This window comes from Haliotis cracherodii, unplaced genomic scaffold (assembly GCF_022045235.1).
Source record: "Haliotis cracherodii isolate W230 unplaced genomic scaffold, xgHalCrac1.p SCAF_1, whole genome shotgun sequence".
Classification (NCBI taxonomy): Eukaryota; Metazoa; Mollusca; class Gastropoda; order Lepetellida; family Haliotidae; genus Haliotis; species Haliotis cracherodii.
This window is the reverse complement of record NW_027266264.1, coordinates 7,121,947-7,141,334: the sequence shown is the minus strand read 5'-3', so window position 1 is coordinate 7,141,334 and position 19,388 is coordinate 7,121,947. Positions and strand designations below refer to the sequence as shown.

General features: G+C 34.9%; 1 protein-coding gene across 8 annotated transcripts in view; it reads right to left on the bottom strand.

Moving 5' to 3' along the window:
• Window positions 1-7,776: 7,776 nt before the first annotated feature.
• The window catches only part of LOC139471859 (zwei Ig domain protein zig-8-like), a 226,820-nt gene continuing 215,208 nt past the window's right edge, over window positions 7,777-19,388 (bottom strand). For 7 of the 8 annotated variants that reach the window (XM_071254372.1, XM_071254364.1, XM_071254415.1 and 4 more), the window contains 4 exons: window positions 18,742-19,053; window positions 15,337-15,360; window positions 13,859-13,912; window positions 7,777-11,982 (listed from right to left, as the gene is read on the bottom strand). In XM_071254372.1, coding sequence (XP_071110473.1) covers window positions 11,852-11,982; window positions 13,859-13,912; window positions 15,337-15,360; window positions 18,742-19,053 — 521 coding nt within the window. In that variant the 3' untranslated portion in view covers window positions 7,777-11,851. The remainder of the gene's footprint in view (window positions 11,983-13,858; window positions 13,913-15,336; window positions 15,361-18,741; window positions 19,054-19,388) is intronic. The other variant, XM_071254407.1, reaches the window with a different exon arrangement.

Here is a 19,388-nt window from a genome sequence, read left to right as displayed (position 1 = left end):
TATACTGTCAGATAGACGTATTACAAATGCTGAACTTGAGGAAGACACGGGTCTAAGCCATGGATCCGTAGCTATTCATGAACAATTATAGATGAATAACATATCTGCTGGTCGGGTGCCAAAGTTTCTAAATTCTGATCATAAGGAAAGAAGAACTGACATTGCCGGAGACAATTTAGAGCTAATTGAGGAGGATTTCGTCAAATTCAAAAGGAGATTAGTAACGGATGATGAAACATGGGTCTACCACTATGATCCCCAGCCAAAACGTCAATCCATGGAATGGCACCATTCCACTTCTCCGGCGCAAACAAATTCAAGTCAGTGAAGAAAGTTAAATTGATTACTTAGAAAGTACAAAGACGATTACCTGTGCCTGCTATGCTGATCTGCTTCATCGCCTGAGAGATTCTATCAATGAAAAGCGGCGAGGAATGATGACTGCTGGAGTTCTACTATTTCATGACAATGCCTCTTCTTACACCTCTCGACTTGCAAAGGCTGCTGTGCGACAATGTGTGTTCGAGCTTCCTCACCACCCATACTCGCCAGACCTGGTAGCACGTGATTTCCACGTGTTTCTAAACTGAAAGAACACCTTCGTGAAAAGTACTATGACCTCAAAGCTGCCGTGAATGTTATGTTCAGGGTGGCTTCAGAACACTTCTTCTTGACAGCAAATGAAAAGCAGGGAGATAATGTTGAATACTAAAATTAAAAACACTTTCACAATTGTTGGTTTTGTTTGTTAAGCTTACAACTGTTTGACCAGCCCTCGTAACATGAAGCAATGTTAATGAGACTTCAAGGTCCATTATTGCACAGGAATTGTCAGGCCAGAGCGCACACACACGACTTAATTCCGTTTTATGACTTTGTGAAGAAGAAATCACAGTATTCATACAGTGAAAGTAATTGCAGACATGTATACTCAACAACAAAAGTTCCTGTGACACCAATATTTCAGTGTATTTTTCAAACAAGTAAAGTTTGGTTTTCAATATAGTAGTACATGTATAGAATCAAGTCACAAAAACGCAACTGCTAGAGAAAAGCATCCATTCCATGTAAATGTTGACTTTTATGCAAGCCCCATGCATTTCACTACCCAAGAATGGGTATAAAAACATGTGCGTTAACTGGATTCCATGTGTATTGTTTAGCATCGTGCTAGCAACAACCACTAAGAAAAACAACAAAATTACGCATTTATTCCACATTACGAAATGCCACGCCTGTCCGGAAATAAGCGTCTGCGAGCTATTGGTATGCTTGAAGCAGGATCGAGTCAACATGTGAAATATGACTATTAACATGAATAGTTACAAGATTTATGACTTGGAACCGATCAGGTCAGGATCGAGTCAATGTTGCAAGACAATTTAACATCCACCGAAACACCATTTGGTGTTTATGGCAACGTTGGCAACAGACGAATGCAGTCAGAGACCATCCTCGGAGTGGCAGGCCACGCGTAACCAATATTTCGACAAGACAACTGGATTCGAACAACACACCTTAGAAATCGATTCCAGCCAGCAACAGTGACTGCAAGAAGCATCCCTGGCCTTCGACGAATATCTGCACAAACCGAACGTCGTCGCCTCAGATGTGCAGGGATTGTCGCCAGAAGACACGCCAGACGTCCTATTTTGACGGGAAACTACGTCAATCATTGTATCATGGAAGAAGATCGGTTCGGGGGCGGCAGCGTTATGGTATGGGGTGGGATTACAGCAAGACAGAGGACTCGTTTGATAGTTGTAGAGGGAAGTCTCAATGGACAGCGCTACCGAGACGAGATCATCGGCCCTGTTGTTCTACCGTTTTTGCGTCGTCAAGGCCCAGGCATTACCTTTCAACATGACAACGCCCGACTTGTTCAGGATTCTCTTCAGCAAAACAACGTGAATATCATCCCCTGGCCGACTCGCTCCCCTGATCTCTCACCAATCGAGCACATGTGGGATGAGATGGATTGGCGCCTTCGACGTCAACCACGTGTTCCACGGACACTCCAGGAACTTCGAAACATGCTCCAGCAGATATGGACAGATATCCCACAGGACTTTGTGCGACGCCTGGTCCATTCCATGAGGCGAAGATGTGTTGTAAATTGACATTTTGGCATATTCATGGGTTTTTTATGAAATCATGCATTTTCTGAAGTCAGTATGGCAAATTAAACCATTTGAACACTTACAGGAGTCTTTTATCTGTTGAAAACCGAAATTGTTTCAGATTTGGTAAAAAAACTAACTTAGCATTGAATCTTATTCAATGTCACAGGAACTATGGTTGTTCAGTATATTTATTAACTTATCAGTATTTATCACAATTTACGGATATATTACATAGTATATTAAAAAAGTTGTTATCCATAAATTGTGTTTACTTTTTCATTCATCAACGTCGAAGACTATATTTTTTTTATATCAATATTGAGTTTCTTACCCTTGATCATGAATAATGTATAAGCCACGCTCTTAAACCCAACCTGGCATCTGTTTAACTAGCTCCTATCTACATAATGGTAATATTAAGAAATGCTATTATGTTGGGTTTTTTAAATTTAGTACAAACAAATATTGTCATTTGGCAAGAGTACGATGAGAAGGACTCGACGCTCCAAATGATCCTTGCAAACTGATAGATGTCATCAGTGAGAAAGGTTTCCATGTTCTGGCAATCCGCACATGGCATTAGGATAACATTAAACACTATAGCATACATATAACACAATATATAACATATTTGTAGTAATTGGATGGTGTGAGTTAATCGGTGAAGCAGCGTGCGATTTGACTGCACACTTCAGTCAGCGGTGGAAACACATGTTATATTATTTTCTATTTTTAATGAAGGCCAACCGACACAAATTTCAGGCCACATGCCTAGGGAGTAGAACCTAACAATATCTTCAAAATTTCAGCTTTGGAAGCACAAGTATCACTTGCAGTGACGGTGTTACAAACATTCTTAGTGTGGTTATTGACCAAACGCTAACCTTATCGCTAACGCTCAATTGTCCTATGAAAGGCAGCTTGCCGTCTTCAAGAGACTTCAATATCTAAAATTGTAATCTACAAATCTTTCATTTATAGTTTACATGATTGTCTCCTTATTTTGCACTTCTGTAACAAGTCAAACACTGTGAAAGTAGAAGGATAAAACCGAGGAACGAGACATTCGTTTTGTTTCAAATGACTAGTACTGTGTTCCCCTCTCATGTCCTCTTCGAAATGCTGGCTGGAACAGACTTTCTCAAATATTAAGGCTTCTTCAAAATTGTTGATAAAACATCACCTATTTTTATTCAAATTTTACTAAAATCTCCCTACTCCTACACGCAAGAGTTCCCGGCTGAATAACCCAACGTTAAAACAAAAAACAAAATTCGGTTCTGGTCTTGAACAGCCTGCCTAATAAATTCCGTAAAACTGAAAGTTATGACATTCTCAGTATGTCGATAACTCGGCCGTGAACTCTGGTATTTACTTTATATTTTCATCTTCTATCCATCTTCAGGTACCTTCCTGGACATATGTTCAATTAATTCATTCTGTGTGTACAATCTTTTATGTGTTTATATCTCTGTTTTGTATACTAATTAAACTGTTTTTTAGGAAAATAGCTTTGTGGGTAATATTCTTTGTACTTTATTGTCCGTCGTTAAATAAAGCTTTTAATATTTAGAAAGATTTCAACGTGTAAGCACCTGCTTGTGGTACTACGTAGTAGCTACGCCTATGGTAGGTTTCATGATTATAGATCTGCAGATAGCTGCAGCTGCCAAATATTACTATTTACTGCTCGTCTTTATCATCCGCCCATTGGTCGTTAGTATGTATACCAGTACTTAAATTGGGACTAACTGGGACCAATGTGATTGATAATATAACTAGTTGACTCCGTCCGTTACCCCTGACTGCCTGAACTTGACTTCTTTGACACATCCTAGACCTGGGTCCGCAAATGCCTCGACAAATGTCAGTTATGGTTACTAAAACAATTCAGTACTTTCTTGATGTAGGTGGCCCTCTTGTGAATGACAATATGAAAGATACATCTCCTTTAAGAAGGTTCCATGAGTCAGTACAGCGTATGTGTTGATGGAACTGATAGGACACAGGTCTATGGTACTATTCTCACATTTTTCACAAGGTAAGAGTGGACCTCTGAAGAAGTAGCATTCTTTTAGATGCAAGTAGAACATACAGCCCAATACTTTGAAGAAGTTGGCCATTTCTTGTGGACAACAGCTTAACAAATAGTAGGAGGGAGGGATCCATAGGGATTAGAGTCTGTAGATGTCCATCGAATATCCATTTCTTTTAATTTACAATAGTTATTCCGTATGAGTAAAATCTGAAATTCATCTTCTGTACCTTTCAGAGTATACAACATCTACGGTTGTTAGTCGTTCCGAAAAACATAGGTCATAATTAAATTCCCGATCATCAATGAGAAAAGGACAAACTGACTTTCGTCTAAGTCTGTTTACCAGTAATCTCCTGATGTCCATATACTGAAACAGTATAGACTGACGTCTATCTGAAATTATCTGCAGTTAAAATTGACAGTAATATATGATGAAATGTCATGTCGAACGCTGCAGGCCAATTATGCCTCATGTGCTGGGCTAGTATATGTAATAGAATCCCTTTCCCAAAGCATTCAGATTAGAGGGCCTGAAACAGGACCGAACATTATATAGTGTCTGACTTTTTCAGAGCTGCTTTTTCAGTCTGTGTGTGACGAAGATAATGATCTATCATATTCACACTTTGCAAAAATGATCCTGTCCTTGCACTGTACTGTCTCCATACACAAACGATTCTGCAATAAATTCTTGCATTCACACAGGCGATTGCTATTGATAGTCTTTGACATGTGATTGGCTTGACCGTGAATTTTCTGGGCAGCTTCAGGTCAGTATACCTTAACAGATCGCAATACACAATTCATGAAGCTATGTTGTGGCTGGGTTTTGTTTTCAGTACATTTCTGGAGGGTCTTTTCCTTGAACTTGTTAAGTCGATTAAATCAAATATTAATTTGCAAGGACATAAACATTGATGTAAAAGGGCATTTGAAGGAACATAATACACAAATGTCTACATAATCATAATCAAGTCTAACATTTAATTACCGGATACTTTCCTTCTTTTTCTGGTCAACATAGTTGTCTTCAGATACTGTGAATAAATCATGAAGGGAGACATCTCTCATATGGTACAGCAGCTCTTCAACCAGCATTTGTCACTTGCTTGATAACTGTGTTAGAACCCACACTTAAACGTCACTCTTAATTGTAATAAAGAAGTAGTTCATCCATAAATTCTTATCCTTACTTAGTACTTCAACTTCTAAATGCTTATCAAAGAAGCATTTGACAGGTTGGTCACTTGGTGATTGGACACTGGATAACTTTCAGAAATATCAAGCAGAAAACACAGTCATGTTTCTATATAAGATTTTATTCAACCAATCTGTTTCTACACAGTAAGAATACAGATCAGGGGCAGATAACTTACAAGATGAAACTGATTGATGGTTCAATGGTATGAATAGTATAATACACTGCTTGGCCTATAAGCTTTCTTAGTTTTGCTAGTCTTCTCTGAATTCTGCAGCAACTGCTTTGCACATATTTCTTCTACTAAGGGTAAATCTCTGTGGTCTTATATCAACGTATATAGGAAGCTAGAATTAATTTGAACATGTCTTGTAATACCATGAAATATTGTATTGAAACATTATAATCATATGAAGTATTTACATTATGTGATTCTAATATACAACGGAAATGGTAATTGGGAGATTCTCTGATCAGCCATCAAACATACAAACATTTGTCTTTAATTAAAGTACTTCCATAAAATGGACTAGAAAAGTGTTTACAATACTTGCAAAAACAGAAGCAGCATCTCACCACCATTTCCAGAGGGACTCAGAAATCATCACATGTATTTCCAGTCAGAAACCATTACCTTCGGTTTGGGGAAATACATACCTCTTACAACCTCAAACCAGATTAAAATAACTTACTTCTTGATAGCATAATGAGCCACAAAACTGTATTCTAAGCCTCAGGACATTACTCTGAGCAAACATATAACCAAAAATCTGAAAATCATATTCCTCTCTCAATCATAATGCCTCTAGCTACCTTAGTAAGAATGTTGTATGCACTGTGTAATGATCTTTACCCTCAATATATACCAATGACATGTTTGAATATTTTTAGTTGAAACTGTCGTCTCTTACAAACAGGGGGATGGTTCAGTACACAAAGAGGCAGACTTACAGGAATTTCTAGTGACCTTGCTTTTCTTTGAAGCTCACTCAAAACTTTATCACATTATGCATAAGACTTTTTTATACCTGTATGAAAATACAATGTAGAAAAATTGCCAGTCAACTTTGCTGTTGCCTTGACCTTAGGGACCGACATATAATATTCTGTGGGACCCTGGGCTCTTATTCAAAAATGAAATATATAAATTGTTCCAGAAACAAACCCAACAATAATGCTTCATACTGCTGAAGAAAGAACAGAAATTGTTTCCCACATAAGTTACATTACTGAAAGGTGTTTTTCTTTGTTTAAAAACCCATTCAGGCCTACTAATCGAAAATATATATATCTGATTTAACATCTTCAGCTGAAATAAATATCTAATCTTCATACAAATTCTTAGGCTCCCCCACCCCCCAACAGAATGTGAAATGGTTAGTCCCCTAGATCACTTATAAACTTTCCTGATCATGGCCCTACCCTAAGGATGACATATCAAGTTTCAATGATCTACACAAAACATTCCTGAGATTGCTAGTAAGCAAACAATATTTTCAGGCTATGACCTTAAGGGTGTTCCTTGACATGTCTGACCTATGTCTCAGAGCAATTCACAAGGTCTATATTGTAGATGTACTTGATATGATATCCCTGAGAAGTCCAAGCACCACATGGTTTCTAATATGAAACAGCGCCACAGCGGTGGTCAAATTCTGTCAAAACCTCAAAGCACCACCATTTTTATTTGAGATGCAAACAGCCATTTGAAGTGCTAAATTAACATAACAAAACCCTGGTCAAGTACTCTACAATACTGAATCCAAACTCCTCAGTAGAATTGTCATGTAGATACAAAGTGAAGAGAAGCCACAAGAAAGTCTGTAGCCTGACCATGTGAGGTTTAGAGTATTTCAAATATACTGTATAAGGTAACTTAAAAAACATTGAGGCAACGCCAAGAGCAAAGGTTGAAATGATCTTAAGTCTGGGTTGTTGCCCAACATCGATCTGACTGTTGAATTAGCATCTCCTCGTAAGTCTTTGAAGGGAAGAAACTGGGAATTTTGAGAATATGTGTAATGCTATAATGAAAATTATTACCAGAAATTTAAAATGAAAAAACAATTTTTGAAAACTATTGCAGGATCTTCTCAGAAACCATTATTGTTTTGTAAGAATTTAGTTTGTTTGGTATTCTTTTTGTAAATTCTTCAATTGCAGTGTCTTTGAGGCATCGTTGTATGCATTCATAGTAGACTGACGGATAACAGTCAGACTAGCCACAACAGATCAATTGAGTTAATAATTGCCCAGGTGAACTACAATGTCAGCTTTAGACAATAACGAAGCATGTAAAGTGTGAGGGCATTAAACATGGTAGAGACTTAAAATGTAAGTAATCATTGTGAATGACAACAAAAAACAGGAGCATGTTTGAAAACACTGGTATTAAAATGAAAATGAAATCATTACTGTGAGGACAATTATTCTGTGATGTCTGACACGCTTTTCTATCTAAAAATGTTTATAATTCTCATTTGTAAACATGTATTAAAGGTGATTGCAATTACAATCATTTACAGTTTTTTGGGGGATAGTCTGAGTATAAGAAACATACAACACTGAAGACTCTAAATGAAAATAAGATCACAATATTTGAATCAATGACCTGTACCATGATTTTGTATTGTTAATTCCTTAAACTCAATGAAAGTTCATTTTTTAACAAGCAGAAAACATCTCTCTAGTATGTGCTGCGACGCCACCTCAAAATAACTAATGGTCATGTGGTAAAGGCCAGCAGCTATCTTTCTCTAGAGCACAATGGTCATTTTTCTTATTCTTTTAGCTCACCATACAACATATATAATGTTCTGAAAGACATGTTCCAATGATATTTAGAAGTAGGTGTGATAAAAAATAGTATCAAATCTAACAGACAAAAGCAGAACTTTCAACATTATGAAACACAAGCATTAGTGTGTTTTAAAGTGACATACTTAAAAATGCATCTGAAAGGATTATTTGCTCATGATAATGTGAAGTGATGTGCTACTTCCGTATTATGCAGTGGTTCCTGAGAAACATTAATACATATGATACTATATGTAATCAATTGCATCTCCAAAAACCCACCCTTTCGCTTAGGCTATCATTTCTAACCAGTATTCACATGAGGGACCGATATTCTGATGGGCTAGAATTTAATAAAAAATAAAATAATTATGCTTCAAGATAGCTGAAAAACGGAAAGAAACTGCCTGCCATGAACATTACATTGTTGCAAGGTGTTTTTCATTTTTAAAAAAAAAATCAGGATCATTGTTAAAAAATATCTGAAAAAAAATCTCTTCCCCCCCTCCCCCAAACGAATGGTCGGTCCCTAACAAGCAAGAGCCAATCAAGCACCTGCAGTTGGAAACAATGAACAAATGGACAGGTGATGCTGAAAAATGAAGTAGCTGCTGAAACTAATGGCTAAATGAATACTAGCCCCATTCTAAGGTAGAACAAAACTGTTGATGCACCAACTCATATGTGTACCAATATAAATTACACATACTTGAGTATATACTACACAAGTGATTGCAGCTGAATAATAACATTTCCTCATTGAACATAACAACATAAATACAATGAGGTAGGGTGACATGTAAGCAGTCATCAAAGTGATGGCACAAATACAAACAGAAGTGGTTGGAAATAAATCAGTAGAAACCAGGGCTATCATGTGAGGTGTAACTCTACAATATTCCCTGGAAACACAACGGAGAACCATTGATTCACAGGTGATTTCGGCTTACAATAAAGTATAACTCATTTGTGAAGTGTTATACATTCTCTACACTGTTACCTTTACAACAATGGTAAATAACCTTATTCATTGGACTGTGTTGTGTCTTAAGCCATTTTACACGACATATAATTTTAACCATCACTTCAATAATGGATTTTAGTGAAATACATATTTCACATTCACTATTCCATATTTGTGAGAATAAATGCACCTTTTATACAATGATATCTACACCTAAATACTGTATGTTAACAGGTGCATGTTCTTCAATCTTATTCTGATTTAACAGACAAGAATAAACAAAATATACATTAGCAATGATTCTCATAAATCACTTCTCACAAGAAAAACAATAATGCTTGCTTTTTTCATAATAATTGTGGTAACAATTTGGAATATCTTAGGTTAACACAGTACCAACAGTTTGCTTAAAAATAAGCGAAGCATTTGGTATTTGCTTGTGTATCATACAACTAAATAACAAATATACCCAGTGAAAACATCATCACACAGCGAGCTTTAGATCACTTTAGCTTAAAAAGCAACAATAAATGGTTACCTCTTGTCAGAGTTTTAAACATTAGTCTGTTGAGACTTGATGTTTAATGTTGAAAAATAGATAAAAATGATTGAATGAAATCCATTTTGACAGAGACAAAGGGGCATATATACACACGTATTCATTTGATTCCTAATATATTCATATAAATCTCTATTTACAACTATGAACATCACACATTGTTTTGTTTTTTTCATGTCACAAGGCCATTGATTTCTTTAGAATTTGCATTATGGACTTCCAGTCAACAGTCTATTAAAACTTTGTTTAAGCAAATATCTCATACAAAATATTACACAGATCTTCTTCCTTGTTTACTGTTAATCATGCCACTGCAATAATCATAAATACAGCAAGCCCAGACCCTTGTCCTTTAATGTCAAAGGAAAATATGGCAACTATCAATATCTTTGAAGTGACCTATTTCTTTCAATAATATCTCAGGAGACAATAACCTAAAGCAACACCATTTCAAAGAAAATTGCATTATTCACAAAACGATCATTATCTAAAATGAGAAAATCAAATAACACATTTGTAAAGAAAAGATTAAGAATATAGCAATTACATCAGATGCAGAATTCCAGTTGTTACAAGTAGTTTCAAATTACTTGATGCCTGTTTCATAATCCATTGCCAATTAATACATAGTTGATGTTCCAAGTTAAAGGTTGTTCATTCTGTCTATGAATTTATTATCCTCTGTAGCCAGAAATTTGTTGACACTTGCACAATAATCTTTCAATAATTCTCATAAGCTTTTGCTAAAAATAATCTAATGTCTTCTTGATATGCTTGTATTTTTCATGTAACACATTTGTTGTCATAAACAGAAATATTAGTAACATTAAAGTGTAAATGACCCCTTCATTTAAGACTTTTGAGTCTTATAAGAAACGTGTTTGCACCCCAGTACATTAGCATTACTTAAATTATGAATATTTTCTAGCTGAATTTAATATCACACATTTCGCTTTAACATGGTTAAATTTGCTTGGATTCATTTCATGATGTATACTTTAATAGCATAATCAAAATGCCTTGTTATCATGGTCCTGCAATGAAGTTAAGAGAAATGACAATGCAATAACCTGTTAATTCTGAATGTTTTGAGTTTAATTCATCCTAGCTTATGTTGATGACAAACATCTTTAACAATTGCCAGTCCCTAGCAAAATTGTAGGCTTGAATCAAAGTTGTCATTTATTTTAATAACAATTGAGGAAGTAAAAGACAAATGCAAGAAACTATTTTCAATAGAACAGATTTGAAACGTAAGAAAATCCATAACTTAAATATTAAACACACTTTGGCCTCATGAATGTATTCCATACAGCAAGATGGCAAAAAATCATGCATATTGGTAATAATGTCAATCATTTGCAGCAATTAATCACACTTCCCTCAGCTTTGTATAAAGTCCTTTCTGAACACAACCCATTTGAATGTCTCACCACATCATCAATCACTCCATGCTGCCTTCCCGAAGACTGTTTGAAACCTTTTGGTGCCAGTGGTTCTCTGTTGAAGTGCTACTCACAAGCTGAATTGGTTTGTGTGACCCCTCTTCATAGGTATGCATCATGTTGTTATGAAAATACAGTCTTTTCCAATTAGCAGGGTGATTAATTCATATCTTCAACAATTTTTTGTCTCCATGGCTTGGAGTTCATAGCCAATCAAATATCATTATTTGATTAATTGGTGTGGCGTCAATGCATGTTCATTTTCCATGATACACTTGACATGTCACTCTTGTTTCATTACACACTTGAAACAAATGCAGTTCCTGGCATGAGATTTCATATCACATGTGTTACTAGCCATGGACATGATTGGACCTGCATGTCACATGATGATATCTTAAATGCAACATATATTAAAAACAGTTCCTGTTATGAGACACAAAAATGATGTGATGATTTAACATTAATCAATGAATTCATTACATACAAATATAAGTTATGAAATTTGTAAAATATACACTTATTTTTAACCCAGGTAAACAATAATACATATCATCACATGACCATACAGGGAGCCAAATGATTTTGATATCACATGACAGTCACATGACTTTGTCAACCAATGGTGTGGCACCAAGTCCATGGTCCTCAAGAAGAAGTGTGCCTTGGGCACAGCAACTCAACAAGGCACTGTTATTGCACCAGTTCTATCTCTGTCCGTCTCCTCATCATATCACATGCATACAAAGTGGGTATAGCAACGTGTAGAAAAACAATGCAATCCATGCAGACCCCTTCAGCAAGAGCCCAGAGGCTGATGAACCTTGGTGTGGCCCATAGGTAGAACCAGAACCTGTTCCTGAAACACAGAATGATTCTATAAACATTTAAACTGGTTTGGATCAAATGACAAGACAATACTGCCTTGGACTGAACTATACCTTGATATATTTGATATTATCTTTGATTGGCCATGATTCCATAATATCATGTAATGGTCTCATCACACAGTTGTCTTAGAAAGGATTACTGCATGTAGCGACTGATGTCAACTTAAGTAATCCTTTCTCCATTCTTCTTCCTATTAAGGATATTTGCACTAGAGGGCTAGGAAACTGTCTGCTACAAAAGAGGTTAATTGTATTAGAATTCCTATCTCCCATGAGGGAAAAATAAATTGCCTGTGTCAAAAGAAAGACATAGCTAGTTGTTAACAAGTAAATATTTGATGACATTTGGAGTGCATTTGCAGAATTAAAAAAAATCTTGTTGCTTCCAGGAGGGAAAAATATTTTGCAAGTCTAAAAAATATGACGAAGAATATAGTCTTGGCTGAAGTACACTTGACATCCCCGTCTCTCACACTGCACATGGTTATAATGGCCTGTTTCTTATATAAATGTTTGAGTGTCATATGGTTATGCAATGCAATTACAGCTAAGAAATGGTGATAAATTGATGTCATAGGTTCATACAAAAATGCTCTTGATGTGCAAAAGATCATTTATATTATCTAAAGCATCAAAACCTTGCAAAAACATTTTTATGTTACACTGAGAAAAAATAATATACATATAGATCGTAGCTACTTACATGTATTTGATATGTGTTTCTAAGGTATGAACATAATTCATAATTGACACCCTCTATCAGTGCATCAAACTTGCCTATCTGTTAGAAACATATGCATGCATCAAGAACCAAAAAAGTAAGCAGCACCTACTGCAGTTCTACTAGTGTTAATTACTACATAAAAACTATTAAGCACTATATGCACAGAAGATATACAATTCACAGATCTGATGCACATAACATGTTAGAACTCACGAAATATATGCTGGAAATAATTTTTTAAATTGACAATAATTTCGAATACAGTAACATGTGTCCAAATAACATAAGTTGTTATTTGAGAGTCATCTAAAAATGAAGTCACCACTTTGTTGCAATATTATTAGCTAAGTTAACCAAATGAATTCAGATATATAAATTTGAGATATGAAAACAAAACTGAGTATGGAAATACAATTTTCTTACGAAAAAAAATCCATTAAAACACACCTTTTCAGAAACTTGTGTCTCTAAGGCCTCAAGAAAATATTTTTAACATATTTTTCTTAAAATTGACTGTATGTTGATTATTATTGTTCCAGCATGTCTATGAGTAGATACAAAGACCATATAGACAATAGGCATTATTTACAGCAGCTTATTTACAACTGATTGCAGCATTTCATTAGATCACAACAAAGAAAAACAGTAGACTTAATATAAAAATGCAGTAATGTCAACTTCAAATGAGTTCTAGCCATGTTAAACTATATTACGAAATAGTGTGCAACGAACTGGTGAGAGACATTAAAGTAATTGAAATAACCCAAAGTGTTTACACATACATGTATTTGCTACCAATCAATTGCTACAACCATGTGTTATATGATAGTATAACAAGTGATTGCTTCCTTATACATCCAAATATCATTATCATATTTGGGAACATATTTACTGTAAATCTGAAGCCACATCATAAGTAAAGAAAATGCAAATTGAAAAGCCAAAAATGTAATGCTATGCATGCTGTAATCATAATTACCAAATATCTATGAATTTTATTAAATATTCTTGGTTGTAGCACTTTGATTGTGTGTAAATATTTAAAATAAACAAAGTGCTAAAGTTATTGCTGCTAAGAATCAACACTACGATAGTGAAGCACAGTTAACATGTAGACTGACTGTATCGTGCTCCGTGCTGGTTGGACTGAGATTTGGGATCCACGGGTCGCGGTACTGCAAGCAGCGGGGAGAGAAAGTCAACCAGTTAGCCACGCAATAGTCAACAAGTCACACCTATGTTACCATGTGGTCACAAGTGTTTTCTGTTATTATCGGGCAAAAAAGAAAACAAATCTAACTGCAACCAAAGTTTATTTAATCATATATCTTCTTGTTTCTACACATACATAATTTATCAGTTACAGAGACACCTCGTTAGTCCAGAACCTGTTTATTTACAAACCCAAGATCTTCCGGACAGTTACTGCGGGACACACTAACATGTACACAAAGTTTACTTGGTCTCAGGCTTTAATGAAGAACCGAATGATTTCAGGCTTTCACTCCATAAAACATTACTTACTAATGACCAGAAAGTGACCTGCTTAGAATGAGTTATAAGTTATCATCAGATGGAAACTTCTTGTACTTCATTATAGTTTGTTATTCATTGTTGCTCTGTTATATGATTTTCAATGATTAATATATATATATCACATAATTCTCACATAATAATATAAGTGACTACTGACAAAACTATCAAATGAACAATTTGGAAAACAAACAGGTAATAGACCACACAGTAGACATGGGTGGGAGGAGTTTTCTGGATACTATAATTCTACTGGTCACTATGTAGATGAACTATGTCTATTCAGTGTTAATGTTTTTCCTGACTATGCAAGTATATGACTTATTCTTATTCACTAGGTAAAAATACCCTTTCTATTATATTCCCATCTAGTAATCATTTAAAGAATATGAAGATTAATATGATATGCAAAGAAACATATCTTGTCACTGATAATATTTTCACTGTCAATGTGACGGATCATGCATGTCATTCAATCTTTCATTAGAATGGCAGATGAAGATGTTAGTGGTACTATGCTGACGCTAACTGTTGGTGCATATGGGAAGACATGCATTAATGGTTACCGCAATCAGCAGACAAACAGCAAACAACTTAATTAAGGATCCACAATTTCATACACACTAATAGGTCTATCAAAAATGTAAGTTTTTGAAAATTATTTACTCAGTGGAATTTTGAAACAGTGAGTCAAAAACATGTTTATGAAATACATGAAATAACAATAGATTCATAGCATATCACATAAGCACATCTTTGCAATGCCATACACTTTCATATGCGAGCAATAGATTGTACAACCAAACTTTAACCAAAGACTTCTCAAACTTTCTAAAACAAATAAATATACTATGAAACAAATTGTAATAGTTCCAAAACAGTTTGTTTGATGCCATCCAAATTTGCACCAGTCTTCAACAGCACTAATCACAATAAGCCAACAACAAGTTCACATTTGGTTAATATACAGCAAAGCACATAAAACTACATGTTGGGTAAAACGCAAAATTTTAAAAACATGTTTACCAAAGAAAACATAACAAAACTAAATATTGTAGATCCCTACCTCTTTTCTTATTTACTGATCCAGCTGCAAACAGAAGAGAAGGACAAATTCATGAGATGGTGACCAACCTCCCAATAGGAAAGTAATGAGTCTAAACAATTAGTGAAGGTTTACGCCACTTTAGAAATATTCCCGCTATATCATGGGATGACTGGGCTTTACACATTTTATCCATATGGGAATTACATCTGGGTCAACATCATGCTTGATGTAAGTAAACAACCTATTGGCAATCCTTAATAATAACTATTATTTTAATTTTCTCCAGCTCTAAAATAATTTTGAATGATCAACTGCGGTCACAGATGTCATATTTCTAAAAATCCCAAGTGGTATTGGTTTATATGCAGAGATTAAGATTAGGGTGTGTATTTGTTTAGGAAACTAAGCAAAAATTAGCAATCAGCTAACAGCATGCATAACATTAAACTGTATATCTAACTGGTTAGCATTTCAGCTTGAATCACTATTTTGTAAACTCAGTATTGATGACAAAGGCCTTTACAGTTATGAAGCATGTACAAAAGTGAAGTAGCAGTGAAGATACAAACTAAATAAAGTTGAGCTAGAAGGCTCTGAAGCTCACTTGAATTTTGTGGAATGTCTACACCATTATCAATATTATGTTCAAAATAAGATGAAAATACAAGCAAATAATAATGAGATGCTGAAAATGCATGTGTATTGTAATTGGATCAGAATTGTTTAAAGCAAGCTCCAGCATTGAAGGTATCATGATTTCAAGGGAGATGTAGCAAATGTAATACATTACAATGGACTGGTAATTATTTGTACCCTCGTTTCAGGTGAGCCAATAAATAAATGTACATATATGTTTTATAGAATAGATCAAATGGCAGATAATTAATTACATTGTGATTCCAGTAATTAATCTGGCCACATGCCTACAATATTTCAACAATGAATTGTCATCATGAGATTAAACTTGCTTGCCATTCAAAACTAGCCAAAACAAGTTCTAATCCAGATCACATTTAAAAAACTGTCACACTAAACATAAGGATGATGAGCAGGTAAACATATTAATAACAGACAACTTGGTAATCAGAGTGATTGAGTTTGATTTAACGCCACTTTGTACAGCATTCTAGTTATACCACAGCATTCAGCTCAGTGATAATGTCTCAGATGTTTTCAACAAATAGCCACAGGGCAGATTTGGGAGTAGAGCCAATTATCATAGGTCACAATTCAATCTGCACAGTAAGCATAAAGTACATATGACTAGGTTGATAAAGAGCAAAGCCATTTGATTACTAGTCTGAAGTAACACTTTTGTCTCCTGACTTGGTTGAATGTTTTTGGAGCTTAATACGTTTCATAGATTACCCTGAGACCACACTTGAAGCCGACTTTATAGTTTACACAGTTGAAGTAGGAATTTTGCTTTTTAATTCCTTGTTTTATGTACTCATTGACTGAACATTTCACAAATGTAGAAAAATATTGAAAATGTGATAACCATCTTTCTCCCTTCCCATCTAGTTAGTTTTCAGTCATTCAAATTAGCTCAATATTGAAGTATTTTTTAAATTTCTTTTTATTTCTTCTGACCAAAAACATTTTCAAAATTTCAAATATGACAAAACATATTTTAAAATTTTAGTTTTATTTCAACAACTGACAAAAGTATGTAAACCAAGTTCAGTGTTCCCTCGGTATTGTGCTCTTCAATAACTCGGTTATAGCGTGCTGTAAAGCATGGCTCCCAAAATTTACTAACATAAACTCAAGTTTTCCAATGACACAATGTTTTCTCCCATCAAAGAAAACATTATCAGATGAACAATGCAATCAAGTAACACTGGAAATACCAGTCAACAAATCCGAACTGAAGTACACAATTAAATCCTATTATTATAATATCTGGTTATAAAAAGGTGTTCATTGTTTATCTGGACTGATGTTTGCAATATAAATTTTATTAATTATATTCAAAATTTCATTCAATAATTATAATAATGTTTACAATAATTTCAGCAAAATCGTATGGGAAGTCATCGGTAGATTTCACAACTCAACGTTATTTACAGCAACCACAGTCAGATTACGACTATTGACACGTTGAAATGAACTTTAGTTGCAAGAGAATGGATCACATATCATAAAAGCCATACCATTACTCACTAAAAGTCATATCTGTGGCAGTTAACTATTAAATGTCAACATAACATTTTTGCCATCGAAATATATATAGCGCGGAAAGCCCTTACAGTGACTGGTCAAATTGTTCCATACATAAACAAATATCCTGCATACCATCTGTACCAAAGTACTACGCTTATCATTCTTATAATTTTCTTAATTTATACATGGTGGAAGCTGCAACTAAAATAACACAATATTGGAATATATTATTCCTAATAAAATAATAATTTCAGATACAATTTCTTCTGACCATTGCATCAAAATTCTTTGAAGGTGTATTATTGGGTACTTTGTAACTGAATCACTGGTAGATTTGAAGGAAACGTGTGCACAGCTGATTGCTTAATCAACGAGAAAATACACACAGTAATCTTAATTTCTGCAGATAAAACCATGCCTTGGAGATCCGAATATACATTTTAAATGGTAAATCATCATGTCTAGTGATATTTTATATCAAATTTCATACTTTTATTGACCAAGTTTGTTATATTTGTTTATTCACCTGAATTCACTGAAGAGATGCAATGTACTTTTGTGATAGCGCATATTAATACTCGGTAAATCTTTTTTCACACTATGAATCATAAGCAACTTCTGTTCTAATCTTTTTTTAAACACCGAAACTTGCAATGTAGATTGTATTAGCTAGGCAGAGCATGTATACCTTCGTTAAACCGCTGATCATCTATAACACTCATCAATTATTTAGACCCCGAAGGTAGCATTGTTGTAGCCAGGGATCACTGTATTCAAATTAAGAGGCCTTAACATCAGCACATTTTTTTAACCACCATAATGGGACATACATGTCACAGTCATCTCCAAAACAACTTATTAAGTTCAAAGCACAAGTCTGTTTGGGCTCATCAGCTCTGCTAAAAATAATCTATATAATTACTCTAATATCTACAGAAAATGGTGCTTAGAGCCATGTTCAGGTTTAGTAGTCAAAAGTTCTTGGCACAGACTGATGTCACGATGGAAGTACTCAATCAACTCAACATTGGCTGATGATGTAATGGACACCATCTACTTTCAATCTGTGCATCCCGACATGTACAGCAGCTATAACTTAATGAGCCCCAGAGGAGTTAACCATGTTGAATGGTGCATTTTCTTTTCTAAATATACATGAAAATATCTCTTTGATTTGATCATTTAAGAGAAGTTTATCTGGAAATGTCAAGATGACATCAGGAGCATAATCCTGAAATGCCAGGAGTGTTCACTTACCAACCATAACTGTGACTTTTAAACTGGCAATTTCCTCGTCTGAGCTGCGGCAGATATACATGCCCTTGTCCTCCTCTCTACTGTGATCAATGATCAGCTGGCTGACTAATGATTGATCACGTAATGACCGATATTTTGTGATTAAAATGTTGGGGTATTTATGAGAGTCTATTTTATCTCCCTCTTTAAACCAATCAATTTCCTCTGGTATGTGAGGACCTCCTGTTGCATTGCATGTCAACCGAATTTCCTCCCCAAGGTTGGGAAACTCTTTTCCTTCTATTGTTACTCCAGGTTTTCGGATAGGAGGACCTGTGAAAAAAATCAGATTGAACAGATTTATCAAGTCTTATAAAGAGTCTGTTTGATCTAAACCACAGGAACATTTTTTAAATAAATATATTAACATTCAAGCACTGATTAAAAACGATCCTTCATGTGAATCCTGATTTCTAAGATTGACTTCAAAGATATTTCAGCTCCACAGAGAAACGAAAATGTGACAAAAAATGGGTGATTTTGTCATAATAACACCAAAGCGAGCTGACAAATCTGAGATAATATAATTGGATGTCATTGTTCTTATTTCCTATATTCAATGAGTAAGGGGAATGAAATCATAGTCAGCAGTATCTGAGCCATATCAT